The sequence below is a fragment of the Lipotes vexillifer genome, unplaced genomic scaffold (assembly GCF_000442215.2).
Source record: "Lipotes vexillifer unplaced genomic scaffold, Lipotes_vexillifer_v1.1 scaffold213, whole genome shotgun sequence".
In the NCBI taxonomy this organism is placed as follows: Eukaryota; Metazoa; Chordata; class Mammalia; order Artiodactyla; family Lipotidae; genus Lipotes; species Lipotes vexillifer.
In genome coordinates, this window is record NW_006780610.1 from 4,623,047 (window position 1) to 4,642,908 (window position 19,862).

Below are 19,862 nucleotides of genomic sequence, written 5' to 3' on the forward strand. Positions count from 1 at the left end.
GGATTATTATCACTTCGCCTCTCCAAGTGCAGGCAGGCAGCATCAGGGCCTTCTTGTGTTAGCCCTCCTGCACCTGTCAGAGGGGAGCTGGGAAGGGAAGGAGGCTGGAGCTCAGAGCAAGAAGGCTCAAGCAGAGCCTCACTGGTGGAATCATTTCCTCGGCCCTAGGAAGTGGGTCTCCCAGGAAAGGCTGGCGGCGGAGGCTAATGGTAAAAAGCATGAACTTGGGCTGGATTTGATTCCCACTCTCCCACTTACTAGCTGTGTGCTCCTGGACATGTTTCTTAACCTCTTTGTGCCTCAGTTTCCTCAGCTGTAAAATGGGAATGATAATAATAGCCCCCTCCCCCACAGGCTGTTGTGAGGACTAAGTTCACATATTTGTACTACGTAGTTAGCACTGTGTTAGTACTTGCTTCTATTGTTTTTATTTTTATCATTACGGCTATTCCTTTGAGGCTGGGGAGGGGGCTTCAGAAAGTCCCTTTTTCTCCCTGAGCTCATTTCCCAACTCAACGGTGAGAATAATGATACCTGCCCTGTGTTCTTCCCCACTTGTTGTCAGAGGCGACAACTGGTGGGGAAACAGCTCCTAGATGGCGGAATTCAGTCTAAATGGGAGGGAGTGGTGTTGTCACCATTATTAGTAATAACTGTAATTATTATGGAAATTAGTCAGCAAGCCCCACCGGCATCTCCATTTATCAACTCCCCCCTCCCTCCGAGTTTCATGAGTGGAGCTCTGGAGCGTGGGGCTGCGGGTGGGTTCTGAGCCTGTCGCTTGCAGAGGTGAGCTGGGCAGGGGAGGAAGTGGGGATCCCGTGGACCGTGGAGGCCACATGCAGAAGTGAACGAGGCTGTTGCCAGTCTTGCAACCCACAGCATCCCCAGGAGCCCGAGAGCTCTGCAGAGCCATTTGCAAAGGGGTGGATTAGAAAATCCAGCAGCAGCCAGACCTTCCTAAGCTGACCCTCAGCTGGAGAAAAGAGGGGGTCTCATCCATGGCCTCCATGCAGCCCAGTATCCTTCAAGTCCGTGGCCCCTGACGGCACATGCGGGTACCTTGTTAAGCCCAATTCCCTACAATTGATGAGCCTATTAATCCTAGCTTGGTGCCATTTTTAATAACATCATAACCATTTATTAGTGTCGTCAGATAATTAGTCTTCTCACTAGCTCATAGAAAGCGTGGTAAAAGCTTGGCAATATTATTACTTCCTTATTAGGGATCTGAACGAAGATGTAAAAATGATGAATGCCCACCTTTGCAAGGATCTGCTCCCCGAGGCCCATTTGGAGGCCCTGGATGGAGCCTCTGAGCAACAGGACTTAAGTCCTTCCCTGACACTCTGCTCATCTCTGTCCCATGCCACAGGCCTTCCAAGGAGCCAGGGTTATGGGGGAAGATAGGGTACCTAGAGGGTGTGTCCCTCTCCTGCTCACATACTTGCCTTCCCCGAAGTTGCCTCCAGCTATGGGAACAAAAAAGGTGATTGGACAGAGCAGTGATTTCTCCATCCATCACCCCATCTCTCTCCCCCCGATCGATCGTCACTCTCTCCATCTTTACTTCCTGCTCTCTCTCTCACTCCCCCTCCCCCGAAAGTCTCCTACTCTTGTCCCTCCCTTAAATTACTCCCATGTATTTTAATGACTTTGGAATTCAATAGAGATGGGTTCAAATTCAGGGTCTAGCACATTGTAGCTGACAGTGGGAAAGTTATTGAACCTCTCTGGCCTCTATTTCCACCTCTAGGAAATGGGAATAATTTTAAAAGCCTTCTGCCTAGGGTTCTTGGGAAGATTTAATGAGCTACAGCACAACATGCTCAGCACACGGGAGCTATCCTGCTCCTCACCGTTTCCTCCTGTCTAAAGTATGCACATAGGGCTTCCCTGGTGGCGCAGTGGTTGAGAGTCCGCCTGCTGATGCAGGGGACGCGGGTTCGTGCCCCGGTCCGGGAGGGTCCCACATGCCGCGGAGCGGCTGGGCCCGTGAGCCATGGCCGCTGAGCCTGTGCGTCCGGAGGCTGTGCTCCACAACGGGAGAGGCCACAGCAGTGAGAGGCCCGCGTACCGCAAAAAATATAAATAAATAAAAAAAAAATAAAGTATGCACATGGGTGGCCGTGATGGCAGTGGGAGAGTTGGCCCCTCGGCCGTGGTCACCCTGGTGGGCCACAGTGACCTGGGATCTAGTCCTTGCTCCTCTGAATCCAAATTGGAGCCTCAGGGAACTGACTCATATTGATCAGACTCACGGGGGATTGAGGCACACCCAAGGCATCACCCCCTTTCTACACTGGGGGCCTTTCCTGACACCTACCATCAAGAGCTTCTGTTCTGGCACCACGTGCCTGGGATCCTGCTAGGGATTCTGGAGACGGAGCCCTAAGTGTGGAAAGCCTGAAGCCAAGAGGGCACGCTGCTGCTGGAGAAGGGGGCAAGAGACAAGCCTTGAAAAGCCTTGGGTGCTAAAGTGAGGAATTCGGTTTTAATCCTGTGAGCTACAAGGCACAGCTGAAAGATGTAGAGCAAGGGGGTGACATCAAATTGGGACTTGTGCTGCCGGGCTAAACTGGGGCCAGTCTGGAGGCCGAGAGCATGGTGGCCTCCGAAGGTTGTGGTCAGAAAGGAGGAAAGTAGATGGAATAGGATGGAGACATGAAGGTAGACTTGATGAGGTTGGTGATTGGCGGCATGAAGGAGGCAAGGAGAAGGGAGGGAGGAATCAAGAACAAGTTGTGAAATTCTAGCTTGGATGGCTGGGGCGGTGGTGAGGTCATCCCCACAGGATTTGGTAGAGGTTCAGACATCATGTTGGGATTGGGGTCTCAGGAGGTGGCTGCCATATGGCTGGGCACTCAGAGGAGGTGGCAGGGTTGGAGGTGGAGATTTGGAGTCACGAACACAGCCTCGGGGGAACTTTGGGACACAGACAGAAACAGAGGCGGGGATTGCTGGGGAGAGAAGAGAGGAGGACCTGGGGTGGGACCCTGAATGGCATGGAAGTGTGAGGAGGGGATGAAAAAGAGTCCTCAACAAGATGCCCAGGCGGATCTGGAGGGAGGCTGGTGAGAGACAGGCAGGCTGGGCCAGACCCCGGCAGACTGGCAGGGGTCACAGTGACCTCAGGAAGAATGGGGGTGCTGAACAGGGAAACAGAGGCCAGAGCAGAGAAGGCCAGAGGGAGCATCTGTTCCAGGCCTCTCTCTTAGCTTCTAGTGTGGCTGGCAATCCTTGGCATCCTTGGCTCAAAGCGGCATCACTTCAGTCTCTGCCTCCCATCACATGGCCTTCTCTGTGTGTATCCGTGTGTCCTCTCTTCTTATAAGGACACTAGTCATTGGATTTGGAGCTCACCCTAATTCAGTATGACTTCATCTTAACTTGATGACTACCACAAAGACCTAATTTCCGGAGCTTCTGGGTTGGTGGACACATGGAGATGTGGGGAGAGTGGCACACCCAGAGAAAGAGAGAAAGCATGGAATCTCCGCACCCTCTCCCGCATAACTTTCCCTATGTATCTTCTTCATCTAGCTCTTCCTGAGTTCTATGCTCTTATAATAACCAGTAACGTTGAGTGGCTGCACCATTTTACATATCCACCCTCAACCTACGAGGCACCCAGTTGCTTTGCATCCTTATCGCCACTTGGTATTATCAATATTGTTTTCTTTTCGCTCTTCAGATAGGTATGCAGTAGTATTAGGGGAATTTTAAACCACTTGGGGAGTGTTGCTAGGGGACGTACGAGGGAAATACGGTGACACAGAGAGTCTGAATAAAAAAGAGGCTCATGCCAGGAGCCTACCACAAGGCTGCACACTCAGGAGAGGGTGTTTGCACACTGATGGCTTTAGGGGCACTCAGCGGGAGTCAGGGAGAAACAGATCTGTGTGGAAGTGGACACGCCCACTGAAGATAGAGAAGGTGTGTCCTCCCTAGGCACAGCCCCAGTTACGCTACCCAGGAATTTCTCCAAGGTTGCTTAGTCCCAGTGGCATTAATAAAATACTGTTTTACGTGGCAGTGAGCGGGGGAGCCTATTTCCAAATAAGGTCACGTTCACAGGTACCCAGGGTTAGGACTCGAACATATTTGGGGAGGGGGTGCCCAATTCATCCCACACTGCACATGGCTGGTATGGTAGAGTGGTAAAACATCGGGGTTTGAGGTCACAGTGAACTGGGTCCAAGTACTGGCTCAGCCACTCACCAGCCTGGAAGGTGGCTACGCTCATCACTGTACCACGAACGCCACTGGCCACTCACCAGCTTGACCAAACCTCCTAGCCTGATGAGCCACAGTACCCTCACCTGGAATGTGGTGATCACGTTTAGTGCCTCATGGGGCTACTGGGAGGGTCGCATAAAGTAATGTAGGTGGTACACTTAGCAATGCTTGGCGTATAAGAAGCATCTATGAAAGATAGTAGTTCTTACTATTTTAACTATAGCAGGTCACAGTCAGCAAGCAGATGCCCTGGGGGATCCCCAACCAAGAGGCAGAGCACATAGATGGGGAATCTGGTGGGGACCATACTTGGGAATCCAAGTAGGCAGGTGCCAACTGGGCTACCAGACACAGGTAGCAAGCTGAGGCTTGCCAGGTTTCACTCTGGGGTATGAGGCTATAGCATCTGACCAGCAGCCAAAGTGCCTGGATACTAAGGGCAGAAATGTGGAGCTGTAGCTAGTTAAGTCATTCTTGCCTTCACTTCTGGTTGTGGAGACGTGGTAAAGCAAATGGTGCCAACTGACCTTATGCAAGCATGGAGGCGAGTAGGACAGCTGGAGCCAGGCGGGTCCTGACAGATTCTCGGTAAGTGGAAAAAGCTGCTTATAGGGATCAAGAAGTGTCCTGGAAGAGCTGTCCTACCTGGTCCAGAGGTTTATTTTTTTAAAGAAGGTATGGAAAGGTCTTCAGTGAGGCAGAAGGGGCTAACAAATCACCCATAAGACCAATGAATGTGTTGCACAAGTCAGAGGTTTGGTTTGTTCAAGGACATGATTACTGTAAATATGAGAGCAAAGACCTTGGACCTTCTGTGAGCTTCGGTTTCCCTCCATAAATAATACGGGTTGGAATAGATGTTGCTAAAGGTCTCTTGTCCAGCTCTGACAGCCTATGATTTTATGAATCATCCTCAAAGAAAACTTGCACAAGTGGGAAGAGCCTGCCAAGATTGGGCCTTTCATTCTGAGTAATGAACTGAAACAGCAAAGGCTTGACATCTGTTTAGCTCTTTCAAGGGAAGTTGGACAAAATAAGGCCTTTTTCAGGGAAATCGTAACCAATGGTGAAATGTAGTATTTCCTGCCTAAACCAAAACCAAAGTGGAGAACTCCAGCCTTCCTGAAGCCCAAGGGAGAACACACATCAAAACTTCCTGTGAAGGTCAGGTTGACCAGTTGTCTTGCTGCTGTAGGCACAGGTGCCTTCCAACACCATTAGAACCCGAGAGCAGAAAGGCTGGTGGGGAGATTCTGAAGGTTCTGAAACCATCTGGGGGAAGAAAGAGGGCCTCTGGCCCTGTGGTTGGCTTCCTCGCCACTCCTGGAACACTCCTGGTGGGAAAGGCATTGGCTGCAAACACACTGACCCCTCAGTTACTAACACTGTCATCCAACCTGCCATCAAAAGCCGAAGGAAGATTTGCCACCATTGACTTTGAGGTTCTTCCCAAGAATCCACTCCAAGCCCCAGAAGCCATTCCCAGAGACCAGTTCCAAATGCATTCTGAACAGTGATGATGACTCCGGAGTCAGAACAGAGCCTCCCAAAGCAATGTGCTTTGAAGGGGTAGGGCTAGGGGAGGCCAAGTTCTAGAATGATGTCATGCCAACATTATAGAGGATCTTAGAACTTCAGGACTGAAAGGGACCTTCCAGAATGTCCCACCCCAGCTCCCACTCCAATTGGAGTCCTATCCACAGCCTCCAACAGGGGCCCCCTTCACCAGAAGCTCCATGAGAGCAGAACTGAGTCTTGCTCACCCGTGTACCCCCAACTGGTGCACAGGAGGTCTTGAGCAAATACACATTAGTCCCTCTGCACCTTCCCTGACAGTTCTCTCTCCTTTTATTGCTTTCCTTTGTGCACACCCTGAAATGAGAGGGCTCCAGGGAGCTAGGGTGGCAGCAGCTGCCTGTTTCTTCTTCCTCTGCCTTCAAAGCTAGGCAAGTTCCAACTCACACATTTAGAAGCTTACAAAAGGAAGGTCCCAGTATGAAACTGGCCCCTCCTCCCTGACTTTCCCAGGTTCTAAGATTCACCGAATCCTTGGGCTCCTAGTGTCAATAATCATCCGTGGGGGCTGACATTAGAAGGAGAAACATTGGGGTTATGTGCCAGTGCCCCCCAGCCTGGAGCAGTGCCCCCCAGCCAGTGCCAGTGCCCCACAGCCTGGAGCACCTGCAGAGTCATTTAGGAGCTGGGGTTCTACCCATACCAGTCCTCCCTGTCTTGAAGTTTTTTGTGTGTGTGTGTGTGTTTTTTTTTTGCGGTACACGGGCCTCTCACTGCTGTGGCCTCTCCCGTTGCGGAGCACAGGCTCCAGACGCACAGGCTCAGCCGCCATGGCTCACGGGCCCAGCCGCTCCGCGGCGCGTGGGATCTTCGCGGCCCGGGGCACGAACCCGTGTCCCCTGCATCGGCAGGCAGACTCTCAACCACTGCGCCACCAGGGAAGCCCCCTGTCTTGAAGTTTCATTTCAACTTGGTTGCTGGTTCCTATTCTAGGATCGGTGTAGTCAGAGATGTGTTAATAGCTACCACTTAGAAAACAATTTGATTAACGCCTGTCTGCCCTACTAGACTATAAGCCCCAGGAGGGCAGAAACCATGTCTGTTTGGCTCAGCTGCGTATCCCTAGTGCCTAGTGAAGCTCACAAAACAATTAATTGTTTAAATACTCAATTAATTAATTAAGTAACTAAGCTGGACCAAGTCAGCGGATGATTGCCTAGAGACTACTGTTTGGAAGGGTGTTCTCAGAGGCAGCCGCCGCCCTTAGCAAAAGGGTCTTTAGTGCTGGTCTTTAGGACTCAGCCTCTCTTTCTGTCCTGCCCCACCCGAGGAAGGGAAGTGATAACTTGGTTCACATTCTGGTATGTAAATATCCACAGGAGCCCAAGGCACAGCCTCCCAGAGGGACACATTATCAGTTAACAAATATTGCAAAGGCTGAGATGGGGCTTGGGAGTAGAGAAACAAAGCAGTGAATCAGCCACAGTCCCAACTGCGCTTAGCAACTCACAGGTAAATAGGCAGATATGACAAAAAGACACATGGCTGCACATACTGCCATTTCAACTGAGCAGGTTAGGACCTTACCATGGGACAGCGCAAGCTTCACGGGAGTTTAGAATTGGAGGATATCAGGGAGGGCTTCTTGGAAGACATAGCATATGCAAAGGAATATGGAAGGCGGTGAGAGTTAGACAGCAGGAAGAGACATTCTCAACAGGGCACAGTGTGTGCAAAGCATGGAGGTCAAGAAGGGAATGTGGTAAACAGAAAGAAGTTTAGTGGGGCCTCGTGCAAGAGGAGAGCAGTGAGGAAAGCCTGCAAAGATGCGCATGAGAGATTGTAGATTTTTAGTCAGAAAAAGCTCAGACCAGAGATACAGACCTTTAATCATTCCCCTTGTTCAAATTGTGATGGGCTAAGATTGATCAACTTATGGGCATCCCTAGCCTTCCCCAGTCCCTCCCCTTCCTCCTCTGCTCTGTTCTCTTGCCTCCCCTCTCCTATTAAAGAGGGCTCTGAATTTGCCTGTTTAGTTTCTTCCCCACCCTTTCCCTCCAAAGAGAGTATTATTTCTGCCTAACTGGTTTTTGGGGCTTTGAGGGTATATAGAATATCCAAAATGGGGTGAAGCATGCAAGAAGTATATAGGAGAGGAAACTAGATATAAATAAGGGTTGCTGTGGATTCTGTGTCCTCTTCATGACCTTTGATAGTCACAAAGAAAGAACACCAGCTATTTTTAAATGTTTGAAGATTGCTGAACTGTATTTGAAAGGCACCGTTTTGAGAATGGACCACATGGGTTACAGCTGCAGTAGGGTTCCATTCTCTGCATGTTGATACCACTGTCCTTTTCCTCAAGGCCATGAGCTCTGGGAGAACAGGGGTTAGGTGTAATTCATTATTGTCTGCCAGCACCCTGGGCATGGCCTGGCCCGGAAGAAGGGTTAGTAAATATTGAAACTACAGAGTGGTGAAGTGATCCAGGGCTCAGGCAACAGACTCCACTTCACTCCCTCGTCTCTCCTCCCTTCAAGAAGGGGTGTTCTGTCTCCTGCTAGTCTCAGGCTTTGCTCATAGTCTGTCTGTCTCTCATTGCAGAAGGCAGATCTGGCCGTGGCCCCCCTGACCATCACCCACGTCCGCGAGAAGGCCATCGACTTCTCCAAGCCCTTCATGACCCTCGGTGTGAGCATCCTCTATCGCAAGCCCAATGGCACCAACCCCAGTGTCTTCTCCTTCCTCAACCCCTTGTCCCCAGACATCTGGATGTACGTGCTCCTCGCCTACCTGGGTGTCAGCTGTGTCCTCTTTGTCATCGCCAGGTAAGGGCAATGCCTTGACCAGAGGTCTGGCCCAGGGTTAGAGGCTCAGGGAGCCAGGCAGGTCCCCCCATCCTCAGCAATTGGCACAGAAGGCCTAGGTTCAGGCCACTGCTGTACCTGCTCTCCTGCCTCCCTCCGTGAGGCTCAGATCCTTTCATATCCCTCAGGGATCATTCCATGGCCTCTGAGCTTGAATCCCCCAGTCTTCACCCTGATCTGTGTCCATGACTCTGAGAGGCAGCAGTTGTATCCCAGGTCCTATGAGCAGGAGAGGTTAAGTCACTGCCCAAGGCTGCACCACCTGGGCCAGGCACCCAGTACAGCAGACCCAGGCACATTGGGTGGCCCAGCAGGCAGCTTGAAACTTGGCCAACAGACTGTGTCCATCCAGTCCACAACAGCAGGGGGAACAATGCCACATAAACTCACACGCATGCACACATGCCAAGACTTGGCACACGCACATACCTGCCTCTCACATGTACTAGCAATACCCTTGCATATTTAGTTGTTCCCATGAATTAGACACAGCACATCCTTACTGGTGGGTGGTAGGGAGAGGCCACTAGGAAACAGGTTTAGCTCAGTGTTTACTGAGCGCCGTCTGTGCGCCAAGCACCATGCTCTGTCCTTTACAGCCAATTATCTTATTTAATTCTCACAGCCTCCCATGAAGGGGAGACATCTGGACTCAGAAAGGCTCAGTACGCGCCAAGGCCATCCTAGCAATAAGGGACACATCCGGCAAGTGAACTCAGGTCACCAAGTGTTTTATCTGCAACCCACATCTCTGGCCACCTGGACATTCGTGTTCTGTTCCCCCCCCCCAAGCTGGTGGCTCCTGGGCCCTGGGCCCTCTGCCTCCTGCCTCCAGGCTCCAGCCCCAGCCCCAGCCCCTGCCCCTGCCCTGGTTCTTTTTTCTCTAAATTCTAACACGGTGTGAAGCGAGACTTCTCCGGAGAAGCAGGTTGAGATCCAAGGACTTGGTGTTTCGGCCTCTTTCTCTCCTGAGGCTTCTTTGAAAGCCTTCCCCCAACCCTGCTTCTTTTCACTCCCTCCTCCCACACAGAGACAGACCAAAGGGAAGGATGTGAGAGAGGAAATTGTCCTGCCTCCGAAGCTCTTTGCTGCCGGCAGGACTGATGCTGCCTGCCTGCTCGCCCAGCCGGCAGCCCAGCCTGCCACAGAGAGACCTTCATTATGCCTCTTGTCTCTAATGGTCTAACAAGCCTTTGAAAGCCAGGAGCCATTCTCCCGAGCTCTCACCATAATTTTAGCAGCTCCAGCCGGCCTCTTGGCTCCCACCCCCTTGCAAACAGCTGGAGTTTTTCCAGCATCAGCTTTGCTCATTTGATGTGCCTCCCATCCCCCTCTAATTCCTGGCCTTTCATCAGCTGCTGGCAGCCAAACCTCCTTCCCACCCACTACCTACTGGCCAGGCAGGTAGGAGCCCCCTCTCAAGGTTAGGCTGGGAAGACTTTCTGGAAGAGATGGGATTTCTGGCCCTACTGGAATGACACAGGATGCCGGAGAGAGAGGAGAGGGACAAGGGTCTTGGCCAGAGAGCCATGAACAGCATCGTAGGACAATTGTCACATAGCGTAACACTCTGACAACACAATTCACACCCATCCTGACAAATTCTTACAGCAGTCCTGTGAGGTCGGTACAATTATCTCCACTCTACAAAAGTAGAACGTGAGGCTCACAGGGGTTAAGTCTTTGCCCAAAGTCAGAAAGCCTTTCCATGCAGTGTTAGGCTTCAAACCAAGACTTGCCCGACTTTAAATCAGGGGTGGCACACACAGGAAGCATGAGGGAGTGAAGCAGGCGGGGTGGTACGCGGCAGGGAGTAGTGGGGACTGAGGCAAACCTGAGCACACACGTGGAGAAAAGGGTGACTACCACTCAGCCCTAACCTACTGTGCTAAACAGGAATACAGACCAGTGCTGCGGCGTTCATGATTTTAGAGGGAGGTTCAGATTTTCATGTGAAGCCTCGTGGCTTTTGTCAGTAGCCACTAATTTGATTTTTTACAATACTGTTGAGGTCGAGCACAGCACATCTGTGGTGTGGATGTGGTCCTCTGTCCCCTCCCCTCCATGTGGCCTGTGTCCTTTGGACCACTCCTTGCTGGCTGCCGGAGAGCTGGACACAGCTGCCCAAGAGATGGGGTCTGCGAAGGGTGGGCAGTTGTCCAGGCCGCCTCCGGGCAGCTCCAGCAGGGCACAGGGCTGTCCATCCTAAAAACTGGCCTGGGGCTTCCCTGGTGGCGCAGTGGTTGAGAGTCCGCCTGCCTAATGCAGGGGACACAGGTACGTGCCCCAGTCCGGGAAGATCCCACATGCCGCTGGGCGCATGAGCCATGGCCGCTGAGCCTGCGCATCCAGAGCCTGTGCTTCACAACGGGAGAGGCCACAACAGTGAGAGGCCCGCGTACCGCAAAAAAAAAAAAGAAAAAATGTGTTAAAAAAACACCTATTAATTAGTTATAGAGAATAAAGGGGATCAGGAAGGACTGATCTGGAAAGAGGCTGGTGACTTACTAAGTGAAAAGCCAAGATCTAAGACAAGGTATATGATATGATTTTTTGTGTGTGTTAAAAGATTATCACATATATCATATATATACTTTGTATATGTGTGTGTACATTAAAAAAAAGCAGGGCTCATGAGAGCTCATCAGAAATCATCTTTACTTTGTCTCTCACCCACCTTCCAGTGCATTCAGAGGTGAATTTCTTTGCCCCAGTGAAAGCTCTGCCAGGACCTGTCACTTTTGGCTTGCTTCCAGAGCTCAGAAACCCTAGGTCTCTCTCTAAAGCACAAACGCACTGTTTCAACTCAAAAGTTAGAAGGCTGAGTCCGGTATAGTCCTCAACATTTCTACCCTCATTCACAGATCAGACTTCTCCCCTCGCCCCCATGTAGGCCCCCTTTGGCAGTGCCTCCCTGGTCAGCCCACTCCCCCGCTCAGCACCTAGTCCTCTAGCAGCCCCTGCTCCATGGCTTCTCCCTGTTGGAGTCCCATTGCCCTTCTCGGATAGGAGTCAAGGTGGATGTGGGCTGGATCTCTCTTCTACATGGGCCCATCTGGTCCAGGGAAACGTCCTTAGCCCTGGCCATGTCTGGGCCTGCAGGCCAGTGCCGTGCAGCAAGGACTCACCCTCCTGCCTCACCTAAGAAGCACGCATCAGCCCGACCCCTGCCCTCCAGACTTCCCAGGTGGTGTCCACCGCATTTGCTCCTTCCAGAGCCACCCCCGAGCTCCCCCAGCCACCCTGTGGAAGCTGCTCTCCCTAGACTTCAATGCAGGGGCCCCTGAACACACAGCTCTCCAAAGGCTTTCTCTAAAACCCTTCTCACAACAGTCTCTCATCTCTCTTCATCCTCTGTCTCTTTCTTGTGGATTTTTAGAGCCTCTAACCAGTTTGTGGTCATTCACTTTGAAAATCCCCATCTTGGTTTGAAGGCTCACTTTGCAATTTCCTATCTGGAGGATCTTCCTGCTTTGTGAAAACAAAATTCTCCTCATGTGAGCATTGGTGATCAATGTTTAATTTACTAAAGCTTTTAGAAGGGGGATGGAAAGTCACAACATCACACTTAAAGCTCATCACACTTTAAAAAACAAAACAAAATTCTATCAGACGTGTCTCTCCTTCCGGGTCTCTCATCTCAGCATCTGACCCCACACCAGCCACTCCAGTCACCCCAGTCACTGCAGCCACTCCAGCCTGGTGGGGACTTTCTCTCAATCTCTCCAGAGTGTTCCAGCTTCCTCTAGCTTACATTTCCAATTCTTCAACTGGAATTCACACAGTAAATAAACAAAGATCCCTCCAGTTATCAGGACTTCTCTTCCTTAGAAGGCAGTGGGGAGTTTTAAATAACATTTTTTCCTGTCATGCATGTATTTGCATATTCAGAGAGAAAAATCAGAAAAAAATATATAACACATTGTTTTTTCCCAGGGGGTGGGATCATGGTGTACTTTCACTGTCCCATTGTATTCTGTACTGTTTGACTATTTTGTGAAGAGTGTATTTTACTATTTTTCCATTTTAAGGTTTTTTAAAGTATACAAGTAATTCAAAAGCCTGTTCTCATTTTTCAAAATTCATGTAATACATACAAAGCAACAGGCTTCCATGAAATTTCTTCTGCCATTCTAACAACCCCCCCTGAGGTAAACAGTGATATTTTTTTAGATATGGATCCTTCCAGACTCTATATGCATTTATATACAAATGTACATAAATAGCTATATGCAACTGTGTCTTCAGGAATCTATTTATACAGATGTGATTATATTGTTCTTACTTGTATCACTTTTTTTAAAAAACCAAACAGTATGTGTTGAAGATATTTCCCTGTTGGTACATCTCTTCTAACAGCTGCATGATATTTCAAAGTACGATTGTGGCATAGTGTATTTAATCATTCCTCTATTGAAGGACATTTAGGTTGTTTCCAGTTTTTCGCTATTACAAATAATGCTTTGATAAACACCCTCGCACCCTTCTCTTTGTGCTCCTGTGGGAGTGTTTTTTCTAGGATGGATAATGAGTTGCAGAATTGCTAGGTTGAAGGGCATGTGCACTTTTAATTCTAAGAGATACTGCTGAATTACTTTTATCACCAGAAAAGGGCACTAACAATAAAGAACGAGAAGCAAAATGGCCCTGGTTTCCCATTCCCTGCCTTCCCATCAGAACGATGAGGGAATTGATGCTAAAGCTGTCGGCATATCACTGATTGCTAAACCGCCGGCTTGTGTGGCTTGGACACTCCTTCCCTCCCGGCTCCCCGTAGCCTCGCCTCATTGCCCCCCTCTTTCTGCTGCAGGTTCAGCCCTTATGAGTGGTATGATGCTCACCCCTGCAACCCTGGCTCCGAGGTGGTAGAAAATAACTTCACTCTTCTGAACAGCTTCTGGTTTGGAATGGGGTCCTTGATGCAGCAAGGTATGTGTGCCCTCCCCAAGCAGCCTCCTCTCCAGTGTCAGCAGAGCCAGCCCCACCCTCCAGGGCAGCCTCAGACCTGCCAAGCCCTCAGAAGGTTGGAGACACCTGGATGCTTAGGTGTGTGCCCTTTCCCAAGTCCCCAAGCTCCATCACTACTGTGGCTGGACCGGCTCAGGGTCTGAGGCTGAAGCATATAAGCCATGCCCACCCATGGCATGCAGGGCTCATCCCCAGCCCCTCCTGCTCCAGCTGCAATGGACACACAGCATCTTGTCTGCTGGGGCCAACCCCACCGATGGCCTCCCCACCACAGAATCTGGCTGAGCAAAGTTGGGCTGAGGATGAGGAGAGACTGGAGGCAGGGAGGCTGGGTGGGAGGCTACTGCAGGAATGAGATGATGATACCTGAGCCGAGGTAGTGGCCATGCGGCTGGAGGACAGAGATGGATTATGAAAACTTCAGAATGTAGTGGGAACTGGACTCTGGGGAGCCTGGTAGTCGAAAAGGGCATGTCTGAGGTGGGGACATTGGCCTCAGTGCATCAGAGCTGGGAAACACAGAAGGACGCCATTTTTTCTTACATCCTCTTGAGGGAGGGTTGGGATGCTGCACCTACCCCCGGCTGGTAGCCCATCTTTTGGAAAGATTTGCACTTGCTCAAATATCTCAGAAAGCAGAGCACCTGCAAGGAGCGTAGTGTAGAAACACCAGGGGCTGGAGGGCAAGCACAGGGGGAGGGAACCCCAGCCAGGAAAGATCCCCAGAGGAACCCCACCCCCAAGCCCTGCTGGCCAGGAGCCAAGTGCTCATTACCTCTGCCTGAGTTAGGGACCCACAGAGGGACAGTGTGCAGCAAGGGCACCAGGGAGGGAAGGAGATCCAAGGGGCAAAGAATGTCTCTGTCCCTCACTCATCTGTGTGTATCCTCAAGGCCCAGCACAAACCCTGGTCCTCAGTAGATATATACTAGCAAATGCCAAAGGAATGAATGACTGATGTTATCTCAGTGTCTCCTGAGTCCCCACTACATGCCAAGCCCTGTGCTGGGCACTTGAATGAAGGACCCTGACCTGAGCGAACTCCCAGCCACGACAGAGGCCAGGTCAGGGGCCCGACAGAGCCTGGCAGAGCTCACTAAGCAAACAAGTAAAATAAGTCATTCTCCCTTTGGGGGCAACTCTAGCCCCTTGCTTGGGGGAGGGCCAGGCAGATGAAGCTGGGGGTGGAGGTGGGGGCGTGGTCTCCAGCAGCTGGGAAGTGACAGGCAGCTTTAGAGGGAAGTGCCTCTTTCTGTCCCCACCATTAATGAGTGTCCTGAAGCCTCACCTTGTTTCTTCATTCATCATCTTTGTTCACTGACAGTTGGGAAGGACCTGGAGGCCCCTCAATGCAGTAATAGCTTCCCTTTCACCTCCTGCTGCTATTCAAAGCACTGGTCCCTGATGTAGTCCCCACAAGGTTTTGATTAGGAGGGAGAAAAATAGTTATGTATTTGAAAAACTCTCCCTTGAGTGATTTCTTTGAGAAAAAAATTCATCCATATCAAAGCAGACGCTTTTCAGATGGCAGGGCCAAATATTCTGGAAAGTTCGGGAGTCACTTGCTATTTAAATCTCTTGAAAGCCACCTAGTTAATTACTTCAGTTAGAAGGTTTCAACTAAATTGTGCTTCGCACCCAAGGTCTGGGAGAAGGAGTGATCTATTTTGGCAAAGAGCTTCAAAAAGTGTTGATTTTTCTCCTCCTGCAAAGCATCCTGTAGCAATCTTATATTTGCATACCACTTGTATTTCCAACACAGTTCCTCCTCAAATTATATCATTACAGCAGCATTGTGGTATTTGCATGAGGCTGGGACAGAGGAAGGACGATGCTTTACAGAGTCCCGGAGAGGGAAGTTGTCTGGCACATGATCACACAGAGAACTAAGAGCTAAGAGCAGGATTCACTCAAGACTTCCAGGTGTTCAGAACCTGGGACCACACAGGTGGTTCACAGATAGGCATCAGAGGGTCCGACAAGCCTGGGAAATGTTGTACGTGTGTGTGTTTTTCTCGAGCAGTGGTTCTTACATTTTAGCCTGCATCAGGATCACCTGGAGGGCTTATCAAAGCCCAGATTGTTGGGCCCCACCACTAAGTTACTGATTCATTAGGTCCTGGGGTGGGGCCTGAGAATGTGCATTTCTAACAAGTTCCCAGGTGATGCTGACGGTCCAGGAACTACACTTTGAGAACCACTGGTCGAGGGAAGAGGTCTCCGCTGTTACTAGGTTGGCAGTGGAGTCGGTGTCCCAGAGGACCAGAGCAGCCCTGGTCTGAGCATTGTCAGGGACCACCAGTCTCCTCCTCCCTCCTCCCAGGGTCTGAACTGATGCCCAAAGCCCTGTCCACGCGCATCATTGGTGGCATCTGGTGGTTCTTCACGCTGATCATCATCTCCTCCTATACGGCCAACCTGGCTGCATTTCTGACCGTGGAGCGCATGGAATCGCCCATTGACTCTGCCGATGACCTGGCCAAGCAAACCAAAATCGAGTATGGGGCTGTCAAGGACGGGGCCACCATGACCTTCTTCAAGGTGAGACCTCCCTCCCTCCACTGTCCTTCCCTAACCACACAGAGCCAAAGGACCAGAAATCCCCAGGGCTCCACCCATCCCCGTTTGGGACCAGTTGACTTTGAGGAGCTGTAGTGATGTGGCCATCTGGATTGGTCCCAGCACAAATCCTAGAAGTTTCCATACCTGGGACAAGCAGCATGAATATGCTGTGTTTCCTTAAATCATCAGAGGAGGACAGGTGGAGAGAAGAGGCTGGAAAAGGGGGAAGGAGAAGCATGGCCCAGACACACAAACAGGCCCTGGGGCCAGGGGGCTCCCTGCCCTTGGCTTTGCGTCTCAGCAGCCTCCACTTCCAAGAGGCTGGCCTGGGCTTGGGGTGAGCTCTCCACCACTGAGAGAGCAGCAGGGGGAACATCCTCCAGGGAAGGAAGGAGGCTTAAAACTTGAACAAGCATTTACAAGCACTCCTTAGCATATTACACTCGTGGGATGCTGGCGTCCGTGTAAAGCCCCTGTCAGCTGCTCAGGCTACTGCTCTCATGGGGATCTGGCCGTGACTTTGCTGCACCCTCCTGTTTTGTAAAGCGTTGGCTTAGTTCCTTACTGTTTTATCACCTTCTACTAGAGTAGCTGAGGGTTTAGGAAACTGAGTGACCCTGACCACCAATAGCTGTAAATGTTCTTCTGGAAATTAAGGTAATAATAATTATAGCTACCACCACTGAGCGCTCACAGTGGGCCAGGTGCTCCATGCTTGGTCTCATTTAATCTTCGTGACAAATCCCGTGAAGTAGGTACTGCAGTTGTTTCCACTTTACACGTGTGGAGACTAAGGCTTGGAGCATTAAGCGGGCTGTCCAAGGACTCACAGCTAAAGGAGCCTGAGGCTGGCCCAGGCCTGCCTTTCTCCAAAGCCCGTGTTCTGAGCCACGGTTCTCAGACTTGAGTGTGTGTCCAAATCACCTGGAAGGCTTGGGGAACCCCCAGATTGCTGGGCCCCACCCCTGAAGTTACTGATTCAGTAGGTCCTGGGGGGGCCTGAGAATGTGCATTTCTAACGAGTTACCAGGTGGGGCTGAGACTGCTGGTCCAGGGCCCACCCTTTGAGGACCACTGCTCTAATGATTTCTCAGAAATGGTCAGGATCTGGGAATTCTGTGGCTATGGGTCCATTCATTAATGTATTTGTTTAGTAGTCAATTGCCGTCAAGCAGTCTGAAAGCCTGGGGTGTTTTGTTTTCCACCGGGCCCTGGTTCCCCATCGCCCAGCCCTTGCCTCCTTCCAGGCTAAGCCTCTGAGTGATAGATTGAGCCTCCAGTGGGGCCTGAGTAAGGACAGAAAGAAGGGGTTGGGTGGGAAAGCCTTCTACCTCCTGGGCATGGAGCCCCAGTAGCGCTCCCCACCCTGGCCTCCCCTGTGCCTCTTGTTAAGGTTAGAAGCAGCTGCTTAGTGAAGAGCAAAGAGAGAGGAAACACACTCCGCACTGGGATGTTGCCTCTGGCAAACTCGGTCTTCCTACAAGGTCACCACCATGTATTTAGAGTGTGGGGGAGATAAAGCATTGTCATAAGCACACTAGGGGCTCTCTGGGACCCGGTGTATGTGTTCATGAGGGCGAGCAAGTATGTATGTGAATGCCTTCACGTGCGCGTGTAGCGGTATATAACGTGTGAATGCACATTCATGTATGTATGTGTGCACATGTGTGCACATGCACAAGAGCCAGCCTGTCTGGGTGCTTGTGTGTCTTTATGCTTGGACATGTGTGTCTGCATATATGTACTGACCAGCATATGTGTGCATGTGTCTCTGTGATCTGGGCATCTGGATATGTGCCTATGATTGTTTACAGGTGTGTGCCAGTGTCTACATGGATATGTAGGTGGAGAGTGCACGCGTGTCTGTCTGCTTAAATGTCCCAACAGGTGTGCTTAGATAAGTGTGAGTGGGGGGATGGGCGTGCATGCGTGTGTGTGTGTGTGTGTGTGTGTGTGTGTGTGTGTGTGTGTGTGTGTGCTGCGCCTGCTTCTGCCTATCCGCAGGCTATGGCCCAGCCCTTTGTGCCAGAGCATCCCTCATGCATTACAGATGAGCCCATCTCTAAGCACGGCTCCCAATCAAAGGGAAGCAGCATAAATAAGCCCAGTGCAGGCTCATTGCCACTGATTGGATGCCCTTGCCTCCCTCCATGCTCAGATGCTCAGACTGGCTTCCAAGAGCCTGGTCCCTGCTCCCCACCGAGCTGCTGTCCTCGGCATCAAGCAGCACCTCCCGCAGCCTGCTCCACCCTCACCCACCTTCCCTGCGAATGGTGCAGTGAGGAGGGCAGGGGAGGAACACAGATGCTGCCACCCAGCTGTGATGCTGGGGCTTAGGGGCCCAGGCTCCCAAGGGCCTTTGGCCAGAAACAGCAACTCCACATCCCGCTGCAGAACCAACTCCCCTTCCTTGCTCTCCTGATCACCAATGAATTCCGCTTGCTCTCTGGCCACCTTGTCTCCTGCTTTAATTCAAATGAAAGCCCTCTTGCCTAGGCTCCCTTCCAGCAGCGGTGGGACTGTTATGTAGGCAGAGAGGAACCTGAGTGTGGATGCATTATCCCCACCTCGGATGATGAGCTAGAAGAAAAGACCCTCCTAGAAGGTCCCTGGACAAACTTCCTTCCTCCCTGCCCCACCCCCAGCCCACCCTCCTTAGTCATACCTCCCTCCTCAAGCCCTCCCCCTTCCCCACCCCTGCACTGGGCCTGGGGGTAGCCTCCTTATGGTCACTTTCAAGTTAGAGCTGGAAGGAAACCTGAGTTTAACCAAGAGAAACAGAGGTCCAGAGGGGCTGGGTGAGTTGCGAGTGATCAAACAGCAGATCAAGGATCAATGGAGCCGGATGTACAATCAGATACTTTGTTTGCACACACACTGCCCTCTCCCGCAGCCACTCCAGGGTCTTCTCCTGGAGGGGTGGTCCTCTCTCTCCCACCCATGAGTGTATACGGCAAGACTGGCACTAGAGTTGAACAGGAATCAGCTCCAGAGGTTGCCATAGGAGACATTGGCAAAGTCAAAATAATAGTAACAATTATTGAGCACTTACTGTGTGCCAGGCAACGTTCCAAGTACTCTACCTGTATTCACTCCTATCATCCTCATAACATCCCTAGAAGGTTGAGACTATTATTATCACCTCTATTTAACACATGATGAAAGGAAGGCTCAGAAAGTAACCTGAGTTCATACTTCTTGCCTAACGTCACACCGCTGGTGAAATGCAGCGCTAGGATTGGAATCCAAGTAGTCTGGCTCTAATGCCTGTGCTCTTTGTCTCCGTGTCCATATTGTTTCTCTAAGGAGCCAGCCACAGTCCAGGAGTTCCTTGGGGAAGAGTGAAGCCGTATCCCCAGCCTAGAACCATCCTGGCACATCGTAGTTGCTTAAATAATCACGTTGAGTGGATGCCGTTGTTGAATCAAAGGATGGAATTAAAAGACAGCAGAGGCCAAGTAAAGCAAATACAGGAGACCATGCTGAGGACAGGAACCCAGCAGGTAGCACCCCTGAAGGTTCCAGAGCACAGAGCAAATGAACTTCATTTCTGCAGTTAGCATGTTTCCTGGTTAAGCTGCAAACTGTCTTAAAAAGCCCCCCTGGCTGAGAGTAGCACTCGAGGGAGAGAGCCCATTCCCGTCCAAAGATGACAACAGCAGGAAGCAAGACGCCGGTCTCTCGGGGGGGGGGGGCCCCAGACCCCCCGCT

General features: G+C 51.1%; 1 protein-coding gene across 2 annotated transcripts in view; it reads left to right on the forward strand.

The window, feature by feature from the left end:
- The window catches only part of GRIK3 (glutamate ionotropic receptor kainate type subunit 3), a 232,635-nt gene that overhangs the window by 199,881 nt on the left and 12,892 nt on the right, over window positions 1–19,862 (forward strand). For both annotated transcript variants that reach the window (XM_007453808.1, XM_007453809.1), the window contains exons 11-13: window positions 8,359–8,582; window positions 13,432–13,550; window positions 15,913–16,130. In XM_007453808.1, the coding sequence (XP_007453870.1) occupies window positions 8,359–8,582; window positions 13,432–13,550; window positions 15,913–16,130 (561 nt within the window). The remainder of the gene's footprint in view (window positions 1–8,358; window positions 8,583–13,431; window positions 13,551–15,912; window positions 16,131–19,862) is intronic.